The sequence below is a fragment of the Acomys minous genome, assembly GCF_964271855.1.
Source record: "Acomys minous genome assembly, chromosome: 1".
NCBI classification, from domain to species: Eukaryota; Metazoa; Chordata; class Mammalia; order Rodentia; family Muridae; genus Acomys; species Acomys minous.
This window is the reverse complement of record NC_140483.1, coordinates 40083787-40104219: the sequence shown is the minus strand read 5'-3', so window position 1 is coordinate 40104219 and position 20433 is coordinate 40083787. Positions and strand designations below refer to the sequence as shown.

The window sequence follows — 20433 nt, the reverse complement described above, 5'->3', positions numbered from 1 at the left end:
GGTTCTCTTTCTTTTGTTTTTAGGCCCCTCCCTAGTTTCTTCAACTTAGGTTCCCATGAATGGGTGTGCAAGTCAAATTCCATGTGGGAGCATGTCCAAGGTCGGGAAAGCATCAGCTTAGAAGGCCCTGGGGACCTTGAGGGAGCTCCTCTGCAGTTCCTAATCCAGGGCTGTCCAGAATTTTGCTCCTGGAAAAAAAACAGTCCTTCAGGCAGCCTCCTCTCTCTGTCTCTTAGAGATCAGTCAGTGAGAGAAGGTGTCATCCCTTCTGGAAGGGGGAACCTGAGTGTGGAACAGACGACACACAGGTCACAGCTGACTCGTCAGAGGGTCGAGGGTGTGAGCAGAAAGGTTTGAACGACCATTCTAAACCAGCCTAATACTGTGAAAACATGAAGGGGACTGTATGATTGCCTCACCTGGCTGTGCGGGGGGTGGGAGAGTGGGGGATAGGAGGGGAGGGGGGGTGGGGGTTTGGGGAGGCAGGTAGATTTGAGAGAAGGGGCAGCAACGTGAGTGGAGAGGAAAGCGGGAGCCAGCAGAGCAAAGTCCTGATGCCCAGAAGGATTCTGGGACAGGACAAGAGAAGGGAGGCTGCCAGGCCATGCTTGGAAATAGCGGTGTGGGTGCCTAGGCTGAACAGAAAAGGAAAACAAGTAAAAACTAGCGGTAGGAGGGAGGCTTAATGGAAACAGCACTATTCTTTTTAAACCTTCCGTGGTGGGAGGGACTGAGGCGGGCTTAGGCCTGTGACAGGATGCTGGGCAGCAATAAGCTGGATTCAGGCATGTGAGCGCCTCTGTCTGGACCTTTGGAGCCGAAAAGCTTCTTACAGAAAAGATGCAGGGATTATTAGAGTCCTACAGAAGAGGACCTAGGAGTGGGGGAGGCTTCTATTGTGTGAGGTTCTCCTTATAGCTTTACAGAGGGCATCCAGGAAGGTGGGGACCTTCAGATGGACACTTTCAGCTTAGGGGTCAGATGGCCTGTCAAAGCCCCTCCCCACCCCCGCCCTGCAAAGCCTGAAGGCTGGCCAGGGAGGCTGTGCAGAGCCTACATGCCTGGCTTCAAAAGTCTTTTGGGGTCACAGCCAAGTAACAAGCTGTAGGAGCCCCAGCCATGCTCCAACTCTGTGAGTCAGTCTTTCCTACAAGGCAGCAACACAGATTTTCCCATGGTGCTGTGCCACGAATGGAAGCCCTACCTCGATGGTTTTCCATCTTACACCTGGAGTTTGGACTGCTCCCCCAGCCAAGAATGTTGGGGCTTATCTCTCCCAGGCCTGAAGGAAGACGGCAGCCGGCTGCGACTGTGCACATGTGCTGTCACTGAACCCACAATAAACTTCAATGGGTAGGAATGCCTGTTAGTTACTGCTTTCCAACTAAGGCAATAGATAAATAATACAACTTGCCTAAGGTGGTAAGTGGCTAGGGAGCCCGTCTCCTCAGCAGTCAGACACACACACACACACACACACACACACACACACACACACACACACACACACACACACAAACTGCAGCCCCAACAAAATATCTAATAGCTCTCGCTCTCCCTTCCTCCCCAACATATAGAAGTCTGTCACTCCAATCCAAATCTGATATACTAATTATTCAACAAACTATCAAATATGTAATTCTAAAGTGTACATTCTCAGGTAAGAGTTGGTGGGTGACTTGACTGCTGTCATGTAAGTGAGGATTGTGGATGTGGAAGAAAACGAACACTATCATCGAGAAGAGTGTTTCCATTTCAAACTCAGCACCTTGATTTTCCAAGAGAAGCCGTGGGATCAACTCTAGACTCCTCAAACTGCTAAGTAAAATGAAATATCCCCACGCAGGTTACAGGCTTCTGGGTAGAGATTCTGAGGGCCCAGACTCAATAGTGACTGGCAAATTATGGTCCTCTGATCCTGGCTCCTGTTGAAGTCTTCTGCCCTGCTCTTTCTGGTATTTTCTCCTCTTTGTAACATCACTTGTCTTCAGCTTCTCTTTTGGTCTAAGCCAGTCAAATCTTAAAAGTCACTGTGACTTGAAGGGGAAAAATAGCAAGCAGGTAGAACGGTTAGGAGGAAGCTGGGTCCTGAGCCACTGGCTAGGAGCCTTGCCTGCCTTCCACCGGACACACACAGCTGCCAAGGGGAATCCAGACGTGAGGGTTTTCTGTTTGGGGGTTTGTTGTTGTTGTTTTTGTTGTTACTTCATTCTAATCTAGGATAGCCTAATACTTCCCGGAGCAGTTCCTTTTAGATATCTCTCAAGGAACTCAGCCATAGACTCAGCCGTGGAATTAACTTCTTAGATTGGGACTGTAGCCATCTGTAGAGAAAGACTACTTCAGCCCCAGGGTCTCAACGCTGCTGGGGTCAGCACTGCATGGCCGGCCGGGCAGTGCTGCGGCTCCCTGCTGACTTCCTCCACGTGAACTGGAAAGTGACTCAGAGAAGAGTATCCGAAGACACTGCTTCAGGCAAAAAAGGCCTCCAAGACCAGTCTCTACATGTGTGGGGGGGGGGGGGCGGGGGGGGGGCTCGTTTTCTACAATGTTTTTGAAAACTAGTCACAAAGTGCCAGAGGTCAGGCCAGATTGTCCACTCTCTTTCAAAGAGCTTGGGTCAATGTAGGAAACTGTTGAAAAATAATTCTGGGTTGACAATGATGAAAATGACGAGGTTAGGGAGGGAAGAATGGGAGGATACAAGGGATGGGATAACCATTGAGATGTAACAAGAATAAATTAATAAAAAATTTTAAAAGAAAGAAAAACGAAAATGACGAGGCTGTGAGTTAAGTCAGCTGAGGTAGGGTATCTTCTGGTTCTCCTCGCCAGGGGAGCATCACCAGATGCTGCTGTCACTGCATGCGTGTCCTGACATGGGTGTGTCCTGAGGGCATTCCTCGTCCCTCTAAGCTCACAACCCTTACCAGTGAAGTCAGCCCTCTGCCACTTGCTGTCCAGATTCAGAAAAGGCTTCTGAATGCTGGCCAACCTAGAGCCCGGAACCCACCTGATTAACACTCCAGATACAGGCCCTTTGGGTCTGGCAGCACATGCCAACCAAGTCCCAAACCAGTTTATTAGTTTAACCAGAAGGTAAACAGATGCTGGAGATGCAGAAAGACAAGAGTGTGCGCAGCTGGAAACAACATCCAGCTGTTCACCCAGAAGCAAAATTAAAACAACCGAAGTGGCATTAAATAAACGAGGCCATGTTTTATCCACTTGGGATTTCCATTGTCTTTTTTTAAAAAGGTAAATATATATGTATATATATATATTTTTTTTTTTACATTGCAGAATATAAATCTAGGCTCTACATATACAGTATAATTACAGAGGGTGAGCACATGGGCATAACATGTATGTCTTGGGAGCCACACCCTAAACCAGGCCAACGGTTCTACATTTATGTTTTTACCTTGACACCGAGAAAGCCAGGCTGAGGCTAGGTTTACTTCAGTCTTCACACTGGCTGTGTGATCCTTGCTATCTCCCCTCCCTGCACAGAAGCACCGAACAAACAAGGCTCACGAACAAAAGAAGAAAACGCCTTCCGACTAGCTGAAACCTAGCTGGTCTCCATGGTCCCCTCCAGACTCTCAGAAAGACCAAGGGACTCTGATGACTTCCTGGCCCACTCTTTGGTCCATTTCCACAAATCTCTGAGCTTTTCCTGTTGTTGTTGTTGTTGTTGTTGAATTCTTATGGCTATTTACATAGCATAAACCCCACATAACCTTTGGAAGCTGTAGTACAGGGTTAGAAAAAAGTAAAAGTTCCCTGTTACAATCTGGTCATCATATTCTAGGTTCATTGTCTTTATTTTTTGGAATAAAAACTGGTATTTGGAGAATTTTTTTAAAAAAGGACAGCAATTTGAAAGTGCTTCTTATACATGTCAACTCCCACATATGGCTTTTTCATTCAAACCCCAGCATAGCTCAGGTGAAAGTGAGAGAATGATGGTGTCACCACAGACAGGAACGCCCCTCCACAGTGACGCTAGGAGAGCAAATGTGGGGACAAGGAAGAAGAGCATTGTCGCCCCCACACAGAAGGATGCACCTCTTTGAGAAAGGGCTGAGACCGTACACACAGGCCCCTTTCTTTCCCTGTGACTTGGGCACAGGAATGCTACAAAATGAAAGGAAACTAGACGCTGTTATCAGCAGGGAACATTTCCAAGGGGTTATTAACAGGGAGGACACTGCTCAGAAATCTTTCACAGGCTTGAAATGATCAAATGCCGTCAATCTCAGTAGGAATGTCTACACCTGAGGAACAAATTGCACATAAGATAGGGAGGTACAAGGCTCCAGATGGCAAAAGACTCCGGATGAACTTTTACATGCAGAGGGCAGTCGGGAAGGCGATGGAGCCGCGGCAGGCAAACAGAGACAAGTCCCGATGAGGCTCTGTTCTCCTGCGCTTTCTTCTCTGGCTGAAGTTAAGGAAAACCGCGGCTGCTTGTGCAGTAATGGTTGTGGTGTGTTCTTTAGGAGAGAACGCAGAAACACAACAGGGTTTCAGAAATTGAAACAAGCTTGTGTCGACTCCAGAGGCATTGTGATGGGGACCAGCAAGGCACGCGGGCCTCTGAAGCGCCAGCAGATGCAGGCAGAGGGCAGAGACCACAGACTCATCCAAGCGTCTCCATGGCGGCCCTTCATGCAGCCGTGACCACTCCAGCCTCTGCAGTTTGTTCATCTGGTGGCACGTGACTGAGAAAGTAATCCTCTCCCTTTACAAAAATAGAGCTTGGGCTTATAATACTGGCTGAAGAGCACTCTGTACTGTCGTCTGGTTCTATTTGCTTGGAAGGTATGAGACTAGGCTCTCAGTCCCTTCTATTTCCCTGTAAAAAGTGACCTCAACTTCCCAGGCCATTGTGCAAATTGGTTTTTCCATAGTCCAGAATATCCTGTATCTTACACACACACATACACACACACATACACACACGCACACGCACGCACACACAGAGACCTGTGTGTATATATGTATTTTAAAATATGGATCATTTTGTATTTCACTCTCAGGTCCAAGGGCATCAGTGAATCATTTGTCCTTTTAATGTCAAATCCACTTCTGCGCTCCCCACATGGTGCTTTTTACACATCTGAGCTCAATAAATATCTTTCGCTTCACCAACGATCCTCAACACTTAGTGATGTTGGCAGCAGTCACCACAGCTGTTCCCAGCCCCACTCTGCCTTTGGCAAGGAGGAGTGCACTGTCCCTTTCAGAGGGTGATCTTGCTGTGTCTGTTACTCCAACAGCCCCGCTTCGCTGTCCTGGGCAATGTCAAGCTGGTGCGGCTGCGCAGCTTCACCTGCTCTTCCGCTGAGTTCTTTTTGCGTAAAATGAAATCAAAGTTCACTTGGCTGTTCATGGCATAGAAGACGTTTGCAGAGTCCGGGATCACCAGCTCTAGGGAAGACAGGGACACAGCAGCTGGTCAGTTTGTATAGGGCAGCCCATCACTGACAGGCAGAACCCGAACCAGGCAATGTAGACGCTTCCTCATGACTGGTCCCCGAAAGTTAACCCCTATCTGAAACTGAGCACAAAGTGTCAGAATTCCTCCCATGAACTTCCTGTTCAATACAGAATATTAAAGCTTGAGGAAATGATGGGAATGGGTACCAGGAGAAGGACGGTCCCAGGACCACAGGGCTACAATAAGAACCCAGACTTCAAAGCTCCGAGGGCCCTGTCATCCGAGTACACACATGTACTCCCACAGCCTAAAGGAATCCAGTGATATAAACAAGACCTACACCATGTCCAGATATCTTTACTTGGATTAAATTAAAATATTTTTGACATAAGTCCAAGTCAAACCTGTTACTTATTCTTTTTGAGTCACTGCTTTGCCCAGAGTTTGCCTTTCAACACTAAATGACATCCATCGGAGACAGTGCATGCCACTAATTCTTAAGCTATATTCAGTGACGCCCAACTGAACACCTGTGACTATAAACAAGGGTTGTTGTTGCCAGTGGAACACCAAATTGTGTCAAAGCGAAGTTGTTTTATTCTCTACTTTAAAAACCATAGAATAGAATGGGCAAGTGTGGACATCGGACTTTGTGGCAGTGAGGTCGGAGAAGAAAGCAGCAGGGGCTTCCGGCTGCAGAGCTGCATGAAGTGAGCTTCCGGTGAATTCCTCACACCGGGGCCCTACAGCTAGCCCGAGAGGGCCAGGCTCTCCAAGGCAGTCCGAGTGTGCCACAAGGACTGACACCCCAGAATGTCTTCTCTCTCCTGTTCACCTATTTGGGGGGCCACAGCAATACCAACCACTTCCACCTGTGCAGCAGTCAGCAGTTCTGCAAAGCTCTTGCTTGTACATTACTGATACTGACTTCATCATTACCCTATGATGCACAAGGACCAGAGGGGGCTTTTGTGTCCAGGTAAGTGATGAAGGAACATGGCGTATGAGGCATTTGTCGAGACACGCCCCCCCTCCCCAGCTAGGGGGCAAAGTTGGGCCTAGGCTTCACTCTTTGAGCCACTACATCCTCAGATCCACTGCCCTCCCCTCCCCCTCCTCCCGCACTAGTCTGTAGGTCACATGTTACAACCCAACAGACCATTTTGGGACTTATACTGTTAACTGCAACTACATTAAAATACTATAAGTGAGGGGTCAGGAGATGGCTCCACCTGAAAAGCGCTTGCTTTATCAGCACAAGGACCTGAGTTTAATTCCCAGTTCCTAGAATGTTTAAAAATCTGTATTTGCGGTTGGAAGATGGCTTAGGTTAAAGAGCAGGGGCTGCTTTTCCAGAGGACCTGGGTTCAAGTCCCAGCACCCATAACCATCTGTGACCCTCGTTCCAGAATTAAAAAACAAAACAAACAGCGACAAGAAAACAACAGCAAACCCCACAAGTCTGACTCTGACATGAGTGTTCTAGGTTTCAAAGGACTGAGAATCACTGTATCAAGTAAAGGGTGTGTGTGACTGCCTGCCTACACCCAGGTTTCATCTGCTTCCCGCCTCTGGCACACAGAGATTGATCATAAAAGCCTACTGCTCACGGGGAACACAAACAGTGGGCAAGAGGAATTCTATGGAAAAGCCCAGAAACAACAAAAAATACAAGTTGGGGTCTGGGGGAGCAACTTGAGGCAATTGATTCTACAATAAGGTGATGTGTAGCTTGTCACCCTTGCACATTAAAAAAAACACCACTAGGGGGCGTGAGAGAGGGCTCAGTGGATAGGAGCACTTGCTGTGCTGTGAGGGGAGGAGGCAGGAGGATTGCTTGGGTTTGCTGGCTACCAGCTTTGCTCCAGGCTTAGTGAGACCAAGATGCCTACTATGCTGCTCTGGCCACACACTCAAACACACACACACACACACACACACACACACACACACACACACACACACACACACACCTATCTGCGTACTCACACAGACATGTGCCTATGACACCCCCCCCATCCACACACACACAACTAGGATCCAACAAAAAGAAAAACATCATGTGCCCTTTCTACTGTCAGCCACTGAGAACAAACTGTGCATGCTGCTGGCACCTGCCACACGAGGAGGACATGCCCACCTTTGTCCTCTGAGATGACCTGCACCAGCTCGTACTCCTCAGCTGGGTCCGAGTCCAGGTTGTGCTTCACCATCGCTCGCTGGATCACAGCAGGGGTCTTATCTTGGCTTGTCAACTGCAAAACAACGAATACATTCGTGGCGAACTCAGCACCCTAAGGTCCTGACCTCTTACCTGTGCGGTCCTGTGTGGCATACGTCCTGAAGAAAGATGGAGCGGTGGGGTAAGAACAGGACGAAGACCCAGTACCCCTGAGTGTTAGTGCTAGCTTCCATCTGGGTACCCCAAAGATGGCAGGTGACAATCACAGTGCCCCATACTAAAACGGAGACACATACATTGCCTGTCACCCCCACACTAGTTAGATCCCCAGTAAACGAATATACATGAGGGACCTATGGCAAATATAAAGCATCATGAGTCCTGGGCCAACATGATCCATTGCGTCAGCCCACTGGTATGACACTAGTTGACAACTTACAGAAATCCGCCCACTGCCCACTGAAAAGAAGGCAAAAGACCCTATGACCCAGGAAACTATTTGCTGAAAGAAATGAAAACCCATGTCCACAAAAGGACTTGTGAGCCACCAAAGGAGAGCTGACCAACAACTGTTGCCTGTGACAAGGGAGATGAATCTCACAAATATGCTGAGTGAAACAGAGCAGTGGTAAAAGATGGCCTTAGAGCACGAACCTCCGCACTGCGGCACTAGACACCAGCCTCCCGGTTACAGGAGACTGACTGGAAGCTCCTAGGGACTCCTGGCATGACTTCGCTTGACATGAGGTAGTGGACAGACAGACAGGCATGTGCGTGCACACAGCCTGATTTCCTCCAGGGCATCGGTGCCTCCCTCTGACCTGGGTGGTGACTGGTGTTTATGATTCAATAAGAGTCATACGAATTTGCCTATTACTGAAACATCCGGCTTATATACTTACAAAAAAGAATTGGTGCACGCAAAATTTTAAGGAAGGAAAAAATATTTTTGATCATATAAAGGAAATTAACCTCAGAATCAAAGTAGACGGTTAGTGTAATGCTGAAAGGGTGGGGCATTCTGGGATAAAGTTTAGGCTAAGATAGGAAAGATTCCGTTTAGAAATCAAGGCTTCCTATGTCGTGAGAAAGCCAGGCTACAGAACACTGGCAGCGATGAAGGGCCTCCTTGGGTGTTTATTATTACTCTGTAGGACAAAAGCTACAGAGAAGAACTAATAGTTAGCATTAATCCTAACAGCAGAGAAGGGCCCAGGCTTCACCCTGTGCAATACAAAGGGTCCCAGAGGGAACAGCGAGGCGGGCCGTTCTCCCAAAGGCTGTGCCTATCCCAAGGAAGGAATACTCTGGGGAATCATCTATTTACTACCCACCCAGCACACTGTGGGACAGCACATTCTACCCAAGATGCCTGCTAGGTGTGACACGCGGTGTAACTGCTGGGTGCGTAAGTGTGTGCTATGAATCAGAGTCACTGTGGTTATGTAGGTGGCCCGCTGCTCTCTGGCTGGCATATATAACAGAAGCACATGACTAGGGTGTGTCAAAAACATAGCTAGCACTGACGACCTGGGCTCCCACAGGCCGCTGTTTCTCTGGTGCACTTTTGTTAGCTGCTCCTTTCCCACCAGTGGAACTTGTCCTCATCCCGCACTCATTCCCACCCCATGGGGCTGAAAGACATGTACTACTGATCTCTGACACCAGCCCGCATCACCTGTGTTCCTGACAATCTATTAAACAATGTCATCTGGATGTCCCTACTTAAAAGACCCTGAGACCTTCTCCTCTAGTCATTCATATCTAACTGGACAGTCACCAGTCACCAGGGCCCCAAATCCTCCCTCTTCCTTAGGAGTCCTCCTTCTTCCTTTGGAGCCCCCACTTCCTTTGGAGTCCTCCCTCTTCCTTAGGAGTGCTCCCTCTTCCTTTGCAGCCCCCACTCTTCCTTTGGAGTCCTCCCTCTACCTTAGGAGTCCTCCCTCTTCTTTAGGTGTCCTCCCTCTTCCTTAGGTGTCCTCCCTCTTCCTTTGGAGTCCTCCCTCTACCTTAGGAGTCCTCCTTCTTCCTTAGGTGTCCTCCCTCTTCCTTAGGTGTCCTCCCTCTTCCTTTGGAGTCCTCCCTCTACCTTAGGATTCCTCCCTCTTCCTTAGGAGTCCTCCCTCTTCCTTAGGAGTCCTCCCTCTTCCTTAGGAGTCCTCCCTCTTCCAAACCCTCCCTGAAAGTTACCAAAGGCTGATAAGGATGAATGGCTCTTACAGTAACACCTCATAAGACACTTTCCATATCATCACCAGCCACAGGATCATCGCTCAAGCCCTTATCATCTCCTGCATGAAAGATGGGAGCTTGCTTCCCACTCAGTGCTCCCGCCCACCCCCACCTTGAGCAGCAGGCCTCCAGAGGCCAGCTACTCTTCAGATGAACAAATCTGAGCATTTCTTAATGCGACCCCTCCAGTGAGACCTTACTGCTTGTAGAATTAACACAAAGTTCCCCAGGGAGGCCACAGGGCCATTTCCAATCTAGTCTGGCTTCCATTAGTATATCATTATATTAGATTGTACACATATATGATATGTACATATATATACACGTATATTATATATAGGTTATATATAATGTCTCTTTTTAATAATTTCTTCCAAGGTCAAGGAGTCTTATTCACCTCCCTGGCCTCAAAGTCCAGGGAGATAACTAGTAACAGCACATGTTCAATAATTCCCGTGTTCAGTGAATGGTTCAGCAAAGGCTTTCTCTGGAGTGTTCAGCGACGCTGACTCCACACCACTTATGGCACATGCAGGCCTCACTGATGACAGACGTGGACTGTCGATTTTGTTACAGAAAAGATTTAAGTGCATGGTAGGCCCTATCAACTAAAGAATTTAATCACCTAACACAAGCCCTTACACAGTCAAGGTTAGCACCATGAGAGGCCTTGTATATATTCCAGAAAGAACGCCATAATCAAACGTAGCTTTGGAATTCTCCTAGTCTAACGCAGTTCCTGTCAGAAGCACATAGAGCTTGGGTCCATTTACTTGTCAAGTACAGCTACCTGCTGCTTCAAGCTGCATGTCCACCTTACTCCTCTATTTCAGGAGCTGGGCTTGATCTAAGTGGTTAAATGAGAAAACTTAGTCACCAGGGACCAAACCACTGAAAAGGCTAATTTAGCCATCAGTCCAAACACAGGAGGAGTTCCAAGGAGGTGTGTGAAGCAATGGCATCCACCCTGGACTACTGCCACACAGTCACCCACCCCGAGCACCGTGACATGGGACGCCATCCTGGACGAATAGGTTTAAACAACCCTCTGGATGGCAAAACGGTATCGGATATGCACCTGTGCCCTTAGGTAACCACGCCAGCGGCCTGCACACAGGAGGACAGCCCCTTACCATGATGCTCTTGTACATGTTGCCGTTGTTGTCTTCTACGCTGATGCGGATGATGCAGGTGTCCTCGTTCTGCTGGTTGTAAACGGGAGGCAGCACTGTGGAGGTAATGGACGTCACCGAGACGGAACGCTTGTGGATTTTAGGGTTGTTGTTGCAGGCTGGAGGGGACGACAGGGGATTGACTAGGGACGACATCCCTGAGGAATTCGTGTCCATGGAATGGATCGAGGAACATGAGGAGGAGGACTCTGAGAGCTGAAAAAATGGACACATCCCCAAAGAAAGTAGAACCATTAGAGCCTGGACCAAACGTGCTTTGCAATTTTCAAAACAAAAGTAGATATGGAGATTGATCAACTTTGTTTATTTTACACACACACACACACACACACACACACACACACGCAAGCACGCACCATATGCTCCTGTGGCTGCCAGTGCTTCTGTGTGAATACTCTGAATTCAGGAGTGCCACAGAGGTTCTTTGATTTCCTGTTTTTTAGCTGTCATATGGAAGTTAGCCGGGAGATGGCAGCAGACACCAGTCTATACAGGGCATAGGGGCCAAGGCAGCCTGTCTCAGACAAGGCAGAAGGCAAGAGCTGACACCTGGGGAGCTGCTTCTCTTGCCTCTACACGTGTGCCCTGGCATACACAAACCTGCAATCACACACAAACACACACACACACACACACACACACACACACACACACACCCCTACACACACAAACACGCACAACACATCTTTCCCTCTCACACACACAGATTTTTTAGAGTGATGTCTTCCCATTTATTTTTTCAAGGCCCTAGTGTTCTACAGGTCCCCTAGTCTGCTGGTAAACATCGTAGGAAAATGACCAGGGCTGTGCTGCCCACACATCTGTTGGTGCAGAGATCTGAAGCTCAGGGCTGAGGATGTAGCTCAGTGGTAGAGTGCACAGCTGCAACGAGTAAAGCCTTGGCTTTCATCCCCAGCAGCAGCACACCAGACACACGCGCGGTGTCTTCGAAACCACGCCGATGCCGTTGTTTCCACAGCTCTGTGTTTTGTGTCTGACTAATTTCTTTCATAAGTTATGTTTATATATTTTCAGATAAATCTTTCTCAGAGCCAGGTTCCTACAGACCTAAAGATGAGTGTGTGACATGGGTACATGTAGCTTCTGTGCTGCAAAGTCCTTGTATATTACGCAGGACACCCCACAGTTCTCTATGGCACCCAGCTGGGCCTAGATGTCTCCCACGGTCCTGTTTTGTACATACACCAAGCTGGCTGACCTGCAAACGTCTCTGCCTTCCATCCTGCTGTGTAGTGCTGAGGTGCCAGGCGCACACATGTCTGGCTTTCTGTGCTGTGGAGGATCTGAGCTCAGGCCCACACATTTGTGTGACGAGTGCTTTACCACTGAGCCATCTGCCTTGCCTCTTCACTCTAGATTTTGATGCAAGTGGCGTCATGGAGGATGACAGGAGCCCCAGTTCAGGAAACATGACTTTGGGGAGAATGGCCACATGTTAGCTGTCTGCAGCCTTTCCCTCCAATGTATGAAACATGAAGGATTACATCTGCTTGGTTAGCAGCAAAAAGGTGGGGGATCTAACAGCAGTTGAGTCATCTCTACCAGGTGAGTCCTAAAATGTCTCTCTTGGATTGGCAACTTTGTGACAAAACCACTCGGGTCTCAGGCTGGCGTGCTCGCTGATGACACCATGTAAAGCAGCATACAAGTCCCCTGCACAGGGCGGCAGACATAACAAAAGTGACAGGCCTATGGCCTCTACTCTTCCTCATTGGTGTGAACCGAAACTAAGAGGCCGGAAGTGATAACAGAACAAGGTCAGTGGCCAACCCTCCCCCCCCCCCAAAATGCTGTGGGTTCTAGGCATTGCAGAATTGACCTCTCTGATCAAAGCTCCTTGATCAGTAAGTAGATGGAAGTGGAAATTTTCTCTTGTTTATCTGTGTAGCCATGAGAAATGGACCGGATGAGGACCCTCCATCGGTGTTTACAGCTTGCCATTGATTTCCGCAGTGGAAGACAGCATCATCACTGTCAACGCCTCATCCTGCTGCAAACTCTGCCCTGTGGTGCTTCTGGCTCCTCCCCCTGAGTTGGATCATATCTCCTGCTTCTCATATTTATGTTGGGTTGGGCCACATGACGGCTTGAAGCAATGGGAGGTTGGTAGGTCTGACCAAGGAGAGGCTCTCCCTGTGTGTGCTTACAGAGTGGGGCTTCCTTCGCTCTTCTTCAGACACTTGAGCATGCTAGGAAGATGTTCTGGAAAGCCCATTACTCCAAAGAAATGACAGGTAAGTGAAGCAGGCTTGGGTTAAAACTGTGGTGTAAGTCCAAGCCCAAAGCAGCCAGTCCCCAAGAAACATGGTAGTTGTTCTAAGTCATTGAGTGTTCGAGTGCTTTCTTGTGCGATGTGGGTGTGGTACAAGTGTGGCTAAGCTGGCACATGGCACCAAAATTGGCATATCTCCATTCGGTGTTGTTCCTTCTCAAGCAATCCTGATCCACTTGAACAAAGTATACTTATTTATGGGGCACAATCCTTCGGCTCACTTAGATATAGGCATAAAGAAGTGTCAAGGGACAACTGAGTAAGCCAATGTCCTGAGTACTTGGTAGCTGTTTCTCTGAGGAACTCCATTTCCGACACCTACTGGAAAACCCTGAGAACAGGCATTCTTCATGTGGCAAATGGTACATCCAGGGCTGCAGCAGGAACGAGACTGTGGAAAGGATGAACATGTACCTTCTTTTGGGGCTCCTCTGGGGTGTCCATGGGTGTGATGGAACCCTCCTCAGCCTCTGAGTGGTTCGACTCACAGGATGACACGCTGACCGAGTCCATGCTCTCACCAGAGCTGCCGCTGGCCGTGGACTTGGGCTGCTCTTTGGTGGGAGTGCTCCCAGTGATAAAGTCAGACCCCAGAAACAGGCTGCAGAAAACAGAATGCCAAACACCCGCCTGTTACAAACCTAGAAACCACTGAGAGAATAACGCATGCCGATTAAGGCCTCAGTGTTTTCTCAAGTGTACGTTTTATTGTAAATATTTTAAGAAAGAATTGCTATAATGTTTCTAACAAATAGTAGTGATCATCTTGCCCCAAGAGATTATGTGCAACCTCAGACAACACATAGGTTGTTTAAATGGTGTGGCCAGATCTTTCTAAGTTACTGGGTCTCTATCTTTTAGTGGTCAACGAACCATATGACAGGGTCAGATTTTCAGCCATTCACCCTTATTGCTTCCTACCCAAAAATGACCTTTGAACTTCCTGCAGCTGGAAAAAGGCGGGTGTGTTCTGGAGAAGAAACTAAGGAAGAGCACTTCTGCTTCGAGCCATCTGCAGAACTACAATAACCCAAACCCCTTCTCCATAAAACAACTAGGTAAGAAATATTAAAACCTCTTTTCAGCTGAGCTGGCAAGATGCAAGGGAAATCCCTAAAGGCCCTAAGTAAAAAGAGAACTGAAAATCGGAAGCTGGTGAGTTATTTCTGCAGCTGCTCTGGTTGAGAAATGGGAGGTATTGGCAAAAGAGTCATTGTTTAAAAAAAAAAAGCACGCTTTAATTATATATAATAAAGTGAGTGTTTGATATTTTCACACATGTACTCAGTATGAGCTGATCACAGATTTAACAGACATACGCAGTACCGTGAAATGAAGGCTCTGCTTACCAAAGGAAGGTTTCAAGAACCTAATCTCATGTATAAAGCCAGACACTCAAAGGATTTTATCCTTATTAGAAAGATAGGCTAGAAAAATATCTTCCCACGGGCACAGGAGACATCAGGAAAGCCTGTCTGCCCTGGCCTGAATTTGTACGGAAGGAATATTGTCTCTGTGCCTGCGTGAACATGGCCTGTGCTTCACTTTGATCTGCTACCTATGTGGTCTACAAAGTGGGAAGTCTCAGACAACACTGGGAAAAATGGATAGAGTGAAGTAAGGAAGGTGGGGAAGGAGGGAGAGAAGGAGGGAGGGAGGGAGGGAGGGAGGGAGGGAGGGAGGGAGGGATAAGTCAATCTGTCTTTCAGGAAGGCTATACCTTTTACCCAAGCTGCAGAGAATAATTCCTTTATAAAGATGAGCTCACAATACAGAGTTACAAGTATGCACAAAGAAGCCCCCCACTCAGGAGCATTAACAGACTGGGCAGGAGACGCCAACCCCTGAAAACTTGGTTGTCACAACTTGGGTATCATAACATGAGAATAATTTAAATATGTTCAGAGCAAGGCACTCCAACAAAAAGAGAATTTGAAGAAAAAAAAAACAGATATAAGGGAATTTTATGATGATTTAAATTAAAAACTTAGGAGAGTTAAATAACTGTCAAAGGAAGCAACCATGGGAAAAAATCATGAGTATATGTGGGAAACAAATCCTTGGAACTCAGCATCAAGAAGTGGAGATATGGAAACAGAGGTTAAGGGATGCAGTGAAAACAGGAGAACGCCCTGCACACACCCATGAGAGGACCACGGGAAGATAATGAGACTGGAAAGGGGCGCATGGGAAGATACAGTGGTGGAGAAGATGGCAGGACTGGGGAGCCACAAAAGTCCACTGACCCTCACATCACAAATGATAGGCAAGATGTCTGAGTGACAGCTGGTGGGGTGGGGACGTGTCAAGGGGAACTACTTGGCCTGGGCTCCTTGACCAGGAAAAACTGGCCAAGAGTCCCTAAGGGCTACTCTTGCCCCTGGCCGGTGCAGATAACCTCATCCAAAAAAAATGGACTCAAGTTTATACATTAAGGGATCTGCATGAGAGGGAAGCTCCTTTGAATTCACACCCCCCCCCCCCTTTGATTCTGCAAAGTCTAAAGATCAACTTTACGGAGCAGAGTAGATTCTCTCAAGCTCCTTTTAAAGAAACTGGTACAAACAAAATCCGGGGTCTAACGGACATTTTTTTTCATTCCTTTTCTTCCCTCCCTTGGTTTCCCCTCCTCTCTCTTAACTCTTCTGTCTCACTCTTCCTTCAGATGTAATTTCAGAGGTCCTGTGCGGTAAAGCTTGTACCAACTTAACTCTGAGCCGAATCTTAGGGCTGACTCTGGTCTTCCCATTACAACATGGGAAGCGCATGATCTACCTTTCCTGGACTTTAGTCTCCTGGGCTCTGTGACTGGAACTGTCTCCTAGATCACGTTATAGATTTCATAAACACATGTATTGTTCCTGTAACAACCCTAGCTTCTGGTTCACGTTAGTCATTCTAAACGCATGCACTAGTCACTTACTGTGTGTGTGGCAGCATTTAGAATCTGTACACAGAGCAACAAGTAAAAGCAAGGCTTATCCTTCACGGAGCTTAAATTCTAGATGCATACAGCATATAGTATGTTGGAAGAAGTTAAATGTGATGGGGGAAAAACAGAAGACAACCAAGGGAGGGCGCCAAGGACAGTAAGGTGAACGGGTTATATTAGCCAACAAGCTTGTCAAGGTGACATTTCTACAAACACCTGGAGGAAGTAAGAAAGTGAACCAGGTGGCTCTTTGGGAGAAGAGTCAGCAGAACAAAGACAACAAAAGATGACTTCCTGGTAGGTGTGAGGAAGTCTTGAAGTGCAAAGGGTAGAGTGAACAGAGGACAGACAGATGGAGAGGGGCCGTCAGGGTCAGGTGCTGATGCTGCGGAGCAATGGGGTCCTGCAGATAGTCTAAGGTCTCTGCATTCTCCCCATAGGATGTGAAGTCTCACAAAGTTGACCACACATGATGGACAATGCTTCTGTGATAACACTGCTTATTCAAACTATGAAACACACAGCCCGGGTGAATGAGCATGACCAGGGCAGACAGCACCGTCAGAAGAGCTCTCTTAGCAGATGTCATTCCTGCCGCCCTCAGAGGAAACTACCTAGGAAAAGAGACCATTTCTAGGCATAGGAAGGTTTCAGAATAAAAGCACTGGATGTTTTTAAAGAGAAGCATAATCTATTATTCAGCAGAGAGTGAGCCGTTAGGACAAGAGGACAGCCAGATGACTGCAACACTGCTGCTGCTGAATATATTCCCCTCCCCCCTCTGACAGGACCCTCTCAGGGATGGGGGTGGGGGTGGGGGGGTGGGGGGGGCAGGGGGGGGCAGTGGAAGGGTGGAGGTGGGGGTGGGACTCACAGGCTGAGCCTCTTCACCATGCTCTTCCGAGGCTTGGGGGAAGTGGTGCTGGCATCAGCAGCGGCTTCAATCTCACATGAGAGCGCGTAGCTGAGAACAACAGGGGGAGGTTTGCCGTCAGTGTTTAAGCACAGAGCAGGTTCCTTCCCACCTCATGTGGTTTACTGGAATATTGGATTTACCGGAAGACTCTGGTTATTCGCAGTAAAACTGCAGACTGTGGTGGCCTGGCACGGGTGCCAGAGGGTGTCTGATAAGTTTACACTGTGTGCCTTGCCTCCTCCCCGACTCCTTTTACTGGCAGATGGACAGAGCGTATTCAGTTCTGCGGGCTTCGAGGCAGAGCTTGTGACACTGGTGGCAGCAGAAGCTGACAGGGGCCTGCCCCTTGATGACCCTCATCCTAGCACAAGGCCCGGGAAGGATCGTCCTCTCTCTGTGAGCCACACTGCCATTTCTCTTCTGCTCCCTTCTTCCAATGTGCTTGTGTCTATGTGCATGTGCATGTATGCTTATGTTAGGAAAACTAAAGAAGGTATTCTTGTAAAATATCCTAGGGGCTGGAGACATGGTGCCACCTGCTCTTCCAAAGGTCCTGAGTTCAATTCCCAGCAACCACATGGTGGCTCACAACCATCTATAATGTGATCTGATGCCCTCTTCTAGCATGCAGGTGTACATGCAAGCAGACCACTGTATACATAATAAATAAATACATCCTTTTAAAAAAATCTAGCCTTTGGTGAATAGGCATATGCAATCATATTATTTATAAAGATATATAAATATAGTTACAAGCATTATCTTTAATTGTGAAAACCTCCTCAATTAAAAATACTCAGGCTTCAGAAATTGATATGCCAGGCAAATGCTAACTGATACAAAGCACAAGAGGACTTGCTGGCTTGAAGTGCTTCTGTGAGTGTCTATAGCTGTCGTTAGCACAGGTACACTATGAGTAGGCAGGTGGGTCATGATGCCACCAGTATACCACCTCAAAGCTGAGGTGGCAGTCACGCAGATGTGTCATAACCAGTTATGGCACCCCTCAAAGTCCGCAAGTCTTCACTGGCAAATACTTAGTTTGCTGTCAGTTTCATTCTTCCTTATGATAAGTCTTCAAAGAAAATCTCAGCTCTACCTCAGGGATAAGCAACCTCTCTCTGAATGAGGCCTGACAATAAGTATTTCAAGCCGTGGGCCATATGGTCTGTCTTTAATGCAGGAGAACCACCACAGATAAGATGTAAACGAATGGACTATATTCCACTAAAGCATTATTTATGGATCCTGTGTTCTGAATTTCAAATAACCATTTTTCATGTCATATTTTTCCTCTTTTATTTTTTTTTCCTTCTGCCACTTAAAATGTGAAAACAGGCAGTGGGCCCCATGTGGCCTTCAAAGTAATCTGACAACCTGCAGGCTAGACAAAAGGTCTGAGCCCACTGAGCCAGGATTCAAAGTAAGGGAGTCAATGCGCCTTCCCACGCACAGCGGCCGGTGTTTTGCAACCTGTGCCCTGTGCCCCACCCACCCCAGAGGCATCACTGTCCTCAGGATACCAGGCCTTTGCTCACAGTGCCATCTTGCTCTGTCTAGAATGTCCTTCTCTGGCTCTTCTGGTGAAAGCTCTCTTCACAGCCCAGCCTACATACGCACTCATATTTGCGAATCTTCCTCATCCCCCATCCTTGGCCAAGGAACTGCTCCCGCCCAGCGGTTCCACCGCACTTTAGTTACTCTCCTCTTCGATTCTCATGAATTCCTCGTTTTCTTCTTCCTCCTCCCCCTCCATCCTCTCTCCCTGAAAGCCAGCACCCTGGGCTCCGTGACAATGGCAGCGGCGGTGATGGCGATGAGTGGGATTACCAATCTAATAGTGCTCTTCAGAATATGATCTGATGCTTTAAAACAAACATTGTACAAGCAGGCATCCCAAAGATGGGGAAAAATAAAAAGTAAAAGACTTGCTTAAGGCTTCAAAGGTAAGCGGCAGGGCAAGACCTATGAGCCCACCTGTCCGGTCAGTTCTCTTAGGAAAACACCAAGGATCAGAATCTTAGCACAGCCACCCAAGAGCCATTGAACAGATGGCCCAGCAAGGTCCTGGCCACTGCATGCCTCTTGCCAGCACCGCAGCTCCTCCCTGACAGGTGCCAGACAGGTCAGCCTACCTCTCCTCCTCTGTTAGAAGCTGCTGCCGCTGGAACCACTGGATGAACTTCTGGTCTGGGCTCATGCAGTAGCTGTTGCAAGCCGACTGCAGGAGCTTTATCTGGGCAATGACTTCAAATTCCTAAAGCAGACAGGAAACCAAAAAGAAACTGAATAATAAGAGGAAGCAAATATAAATCTCTTCGACATGGAAATGTAATACCCTAAGGGGTAAAATATGGAGGAAACCACTGAAGAGGGCGCTGAAATTCTGCTGCCTTAGAAAGAAATGAATAAAGCTTAGAAATCTAACTCAGGGTGGGTGGGGATGCAGTTCAGTGGTGGAGTGCATGCCTGGCACACACAGTGCCCTAGGTTTAATCCCTAGCACCATAGACAAAAAATACACACATACACACACACACACACACACACACACACACACACACACACACACACACACCCACACACACCACTTGGAACTCCTTAAGCCCTTGTATGCTTTGGTTCTTAATCCTCTTTTCTCCTTGAGAAGAGAATTCATATGACTAAACCAAGCCATCCAAAGAAGCCAGCGAGTTCTCCAACTCAGTTCACACTGGTGCCTTCTCCCTCCTGCTTCTCTTCTTGGGATTTTCTTCTTTTAAGTAAAAGACTGATAAAATACACGTGGAAATGTTTTACTTCTCTTTTAAAAGGAAAAAAGAAGAAATGTCTCAAGTCAAGAAGCTCAGAGCTCCCCATCCACAACTTCTCCAACAATTTCCCCTCAATAAATACACACTGGTGGGGCCGGCCATCTAAGCCGCCGAGGGTCTCAGAAAGCTGCATGTTTAGGTTTTCCAAATCCTTGGGTTTTTACTACTCTAGTAAATCATCAAACCAAACCTCCCAAAGCTCACAGCAGAAGCAGAGACATAATTATGCCCCAATTGTTTATACCGCTTCACATGCTCCAAGGTCCCCTTTAATGTCAGCAGTCAGGATAAACTGCAGCTTTAGGTTTCATACTTAAACTATGCAAATGTTTAACTTCTTCATCTTAAAAGGAAAGAAAGTAGTGTCGAGGCTTCTGCTGATGTTGAAGGAGCAAGCACGGGGCACTGTGGGGCACAGCAGGACAG

The 20433-nt window shown here is 47.7% G+C and overlaps 1 protein-coding gene across 3 annotated transcripts in view; it reads right to left on the bottom strand.

The window, feature by feature from the left end:
• Positions 1–3039: 3039 nt before the first annotated feature.
• Positions 3040–20433, bottom strand: part of RGL1 (ral guanine nucleotide dissociation stimulator like 1) — a 247887-nt gene continuing 230493 nt past the window's right edge. For all 3 annotated transcript variants that reach the window (XM_084792400.1, XM_084792401.1, XM_084792402.1), the window contains 6 exons: positions 19330–19451; positions 17153–17242; positions 13761–13947; positions 10994–11248; positions 7587–7701; positions 3040–5436 (listed from right to left, as the gene is read on the bottom strand). In XM_084792400.1, coding sequence (XP_084648526.1) covers positions 5249–5436; positions 7587–7701; positions 10994–11248; positions 13761–13947; positions 17153–17242; positions 19330–19451 — 957 coding nt within the window. In that variant the 3' untranslated portion in view covers positions 3040–5248. The remainder of the gene's footprint in view (positions 5437–7586; positions 7702–10993; positions 11249–13760; positions 13948–17152; positions 17243–19329; positions 19452–20433) is intronic.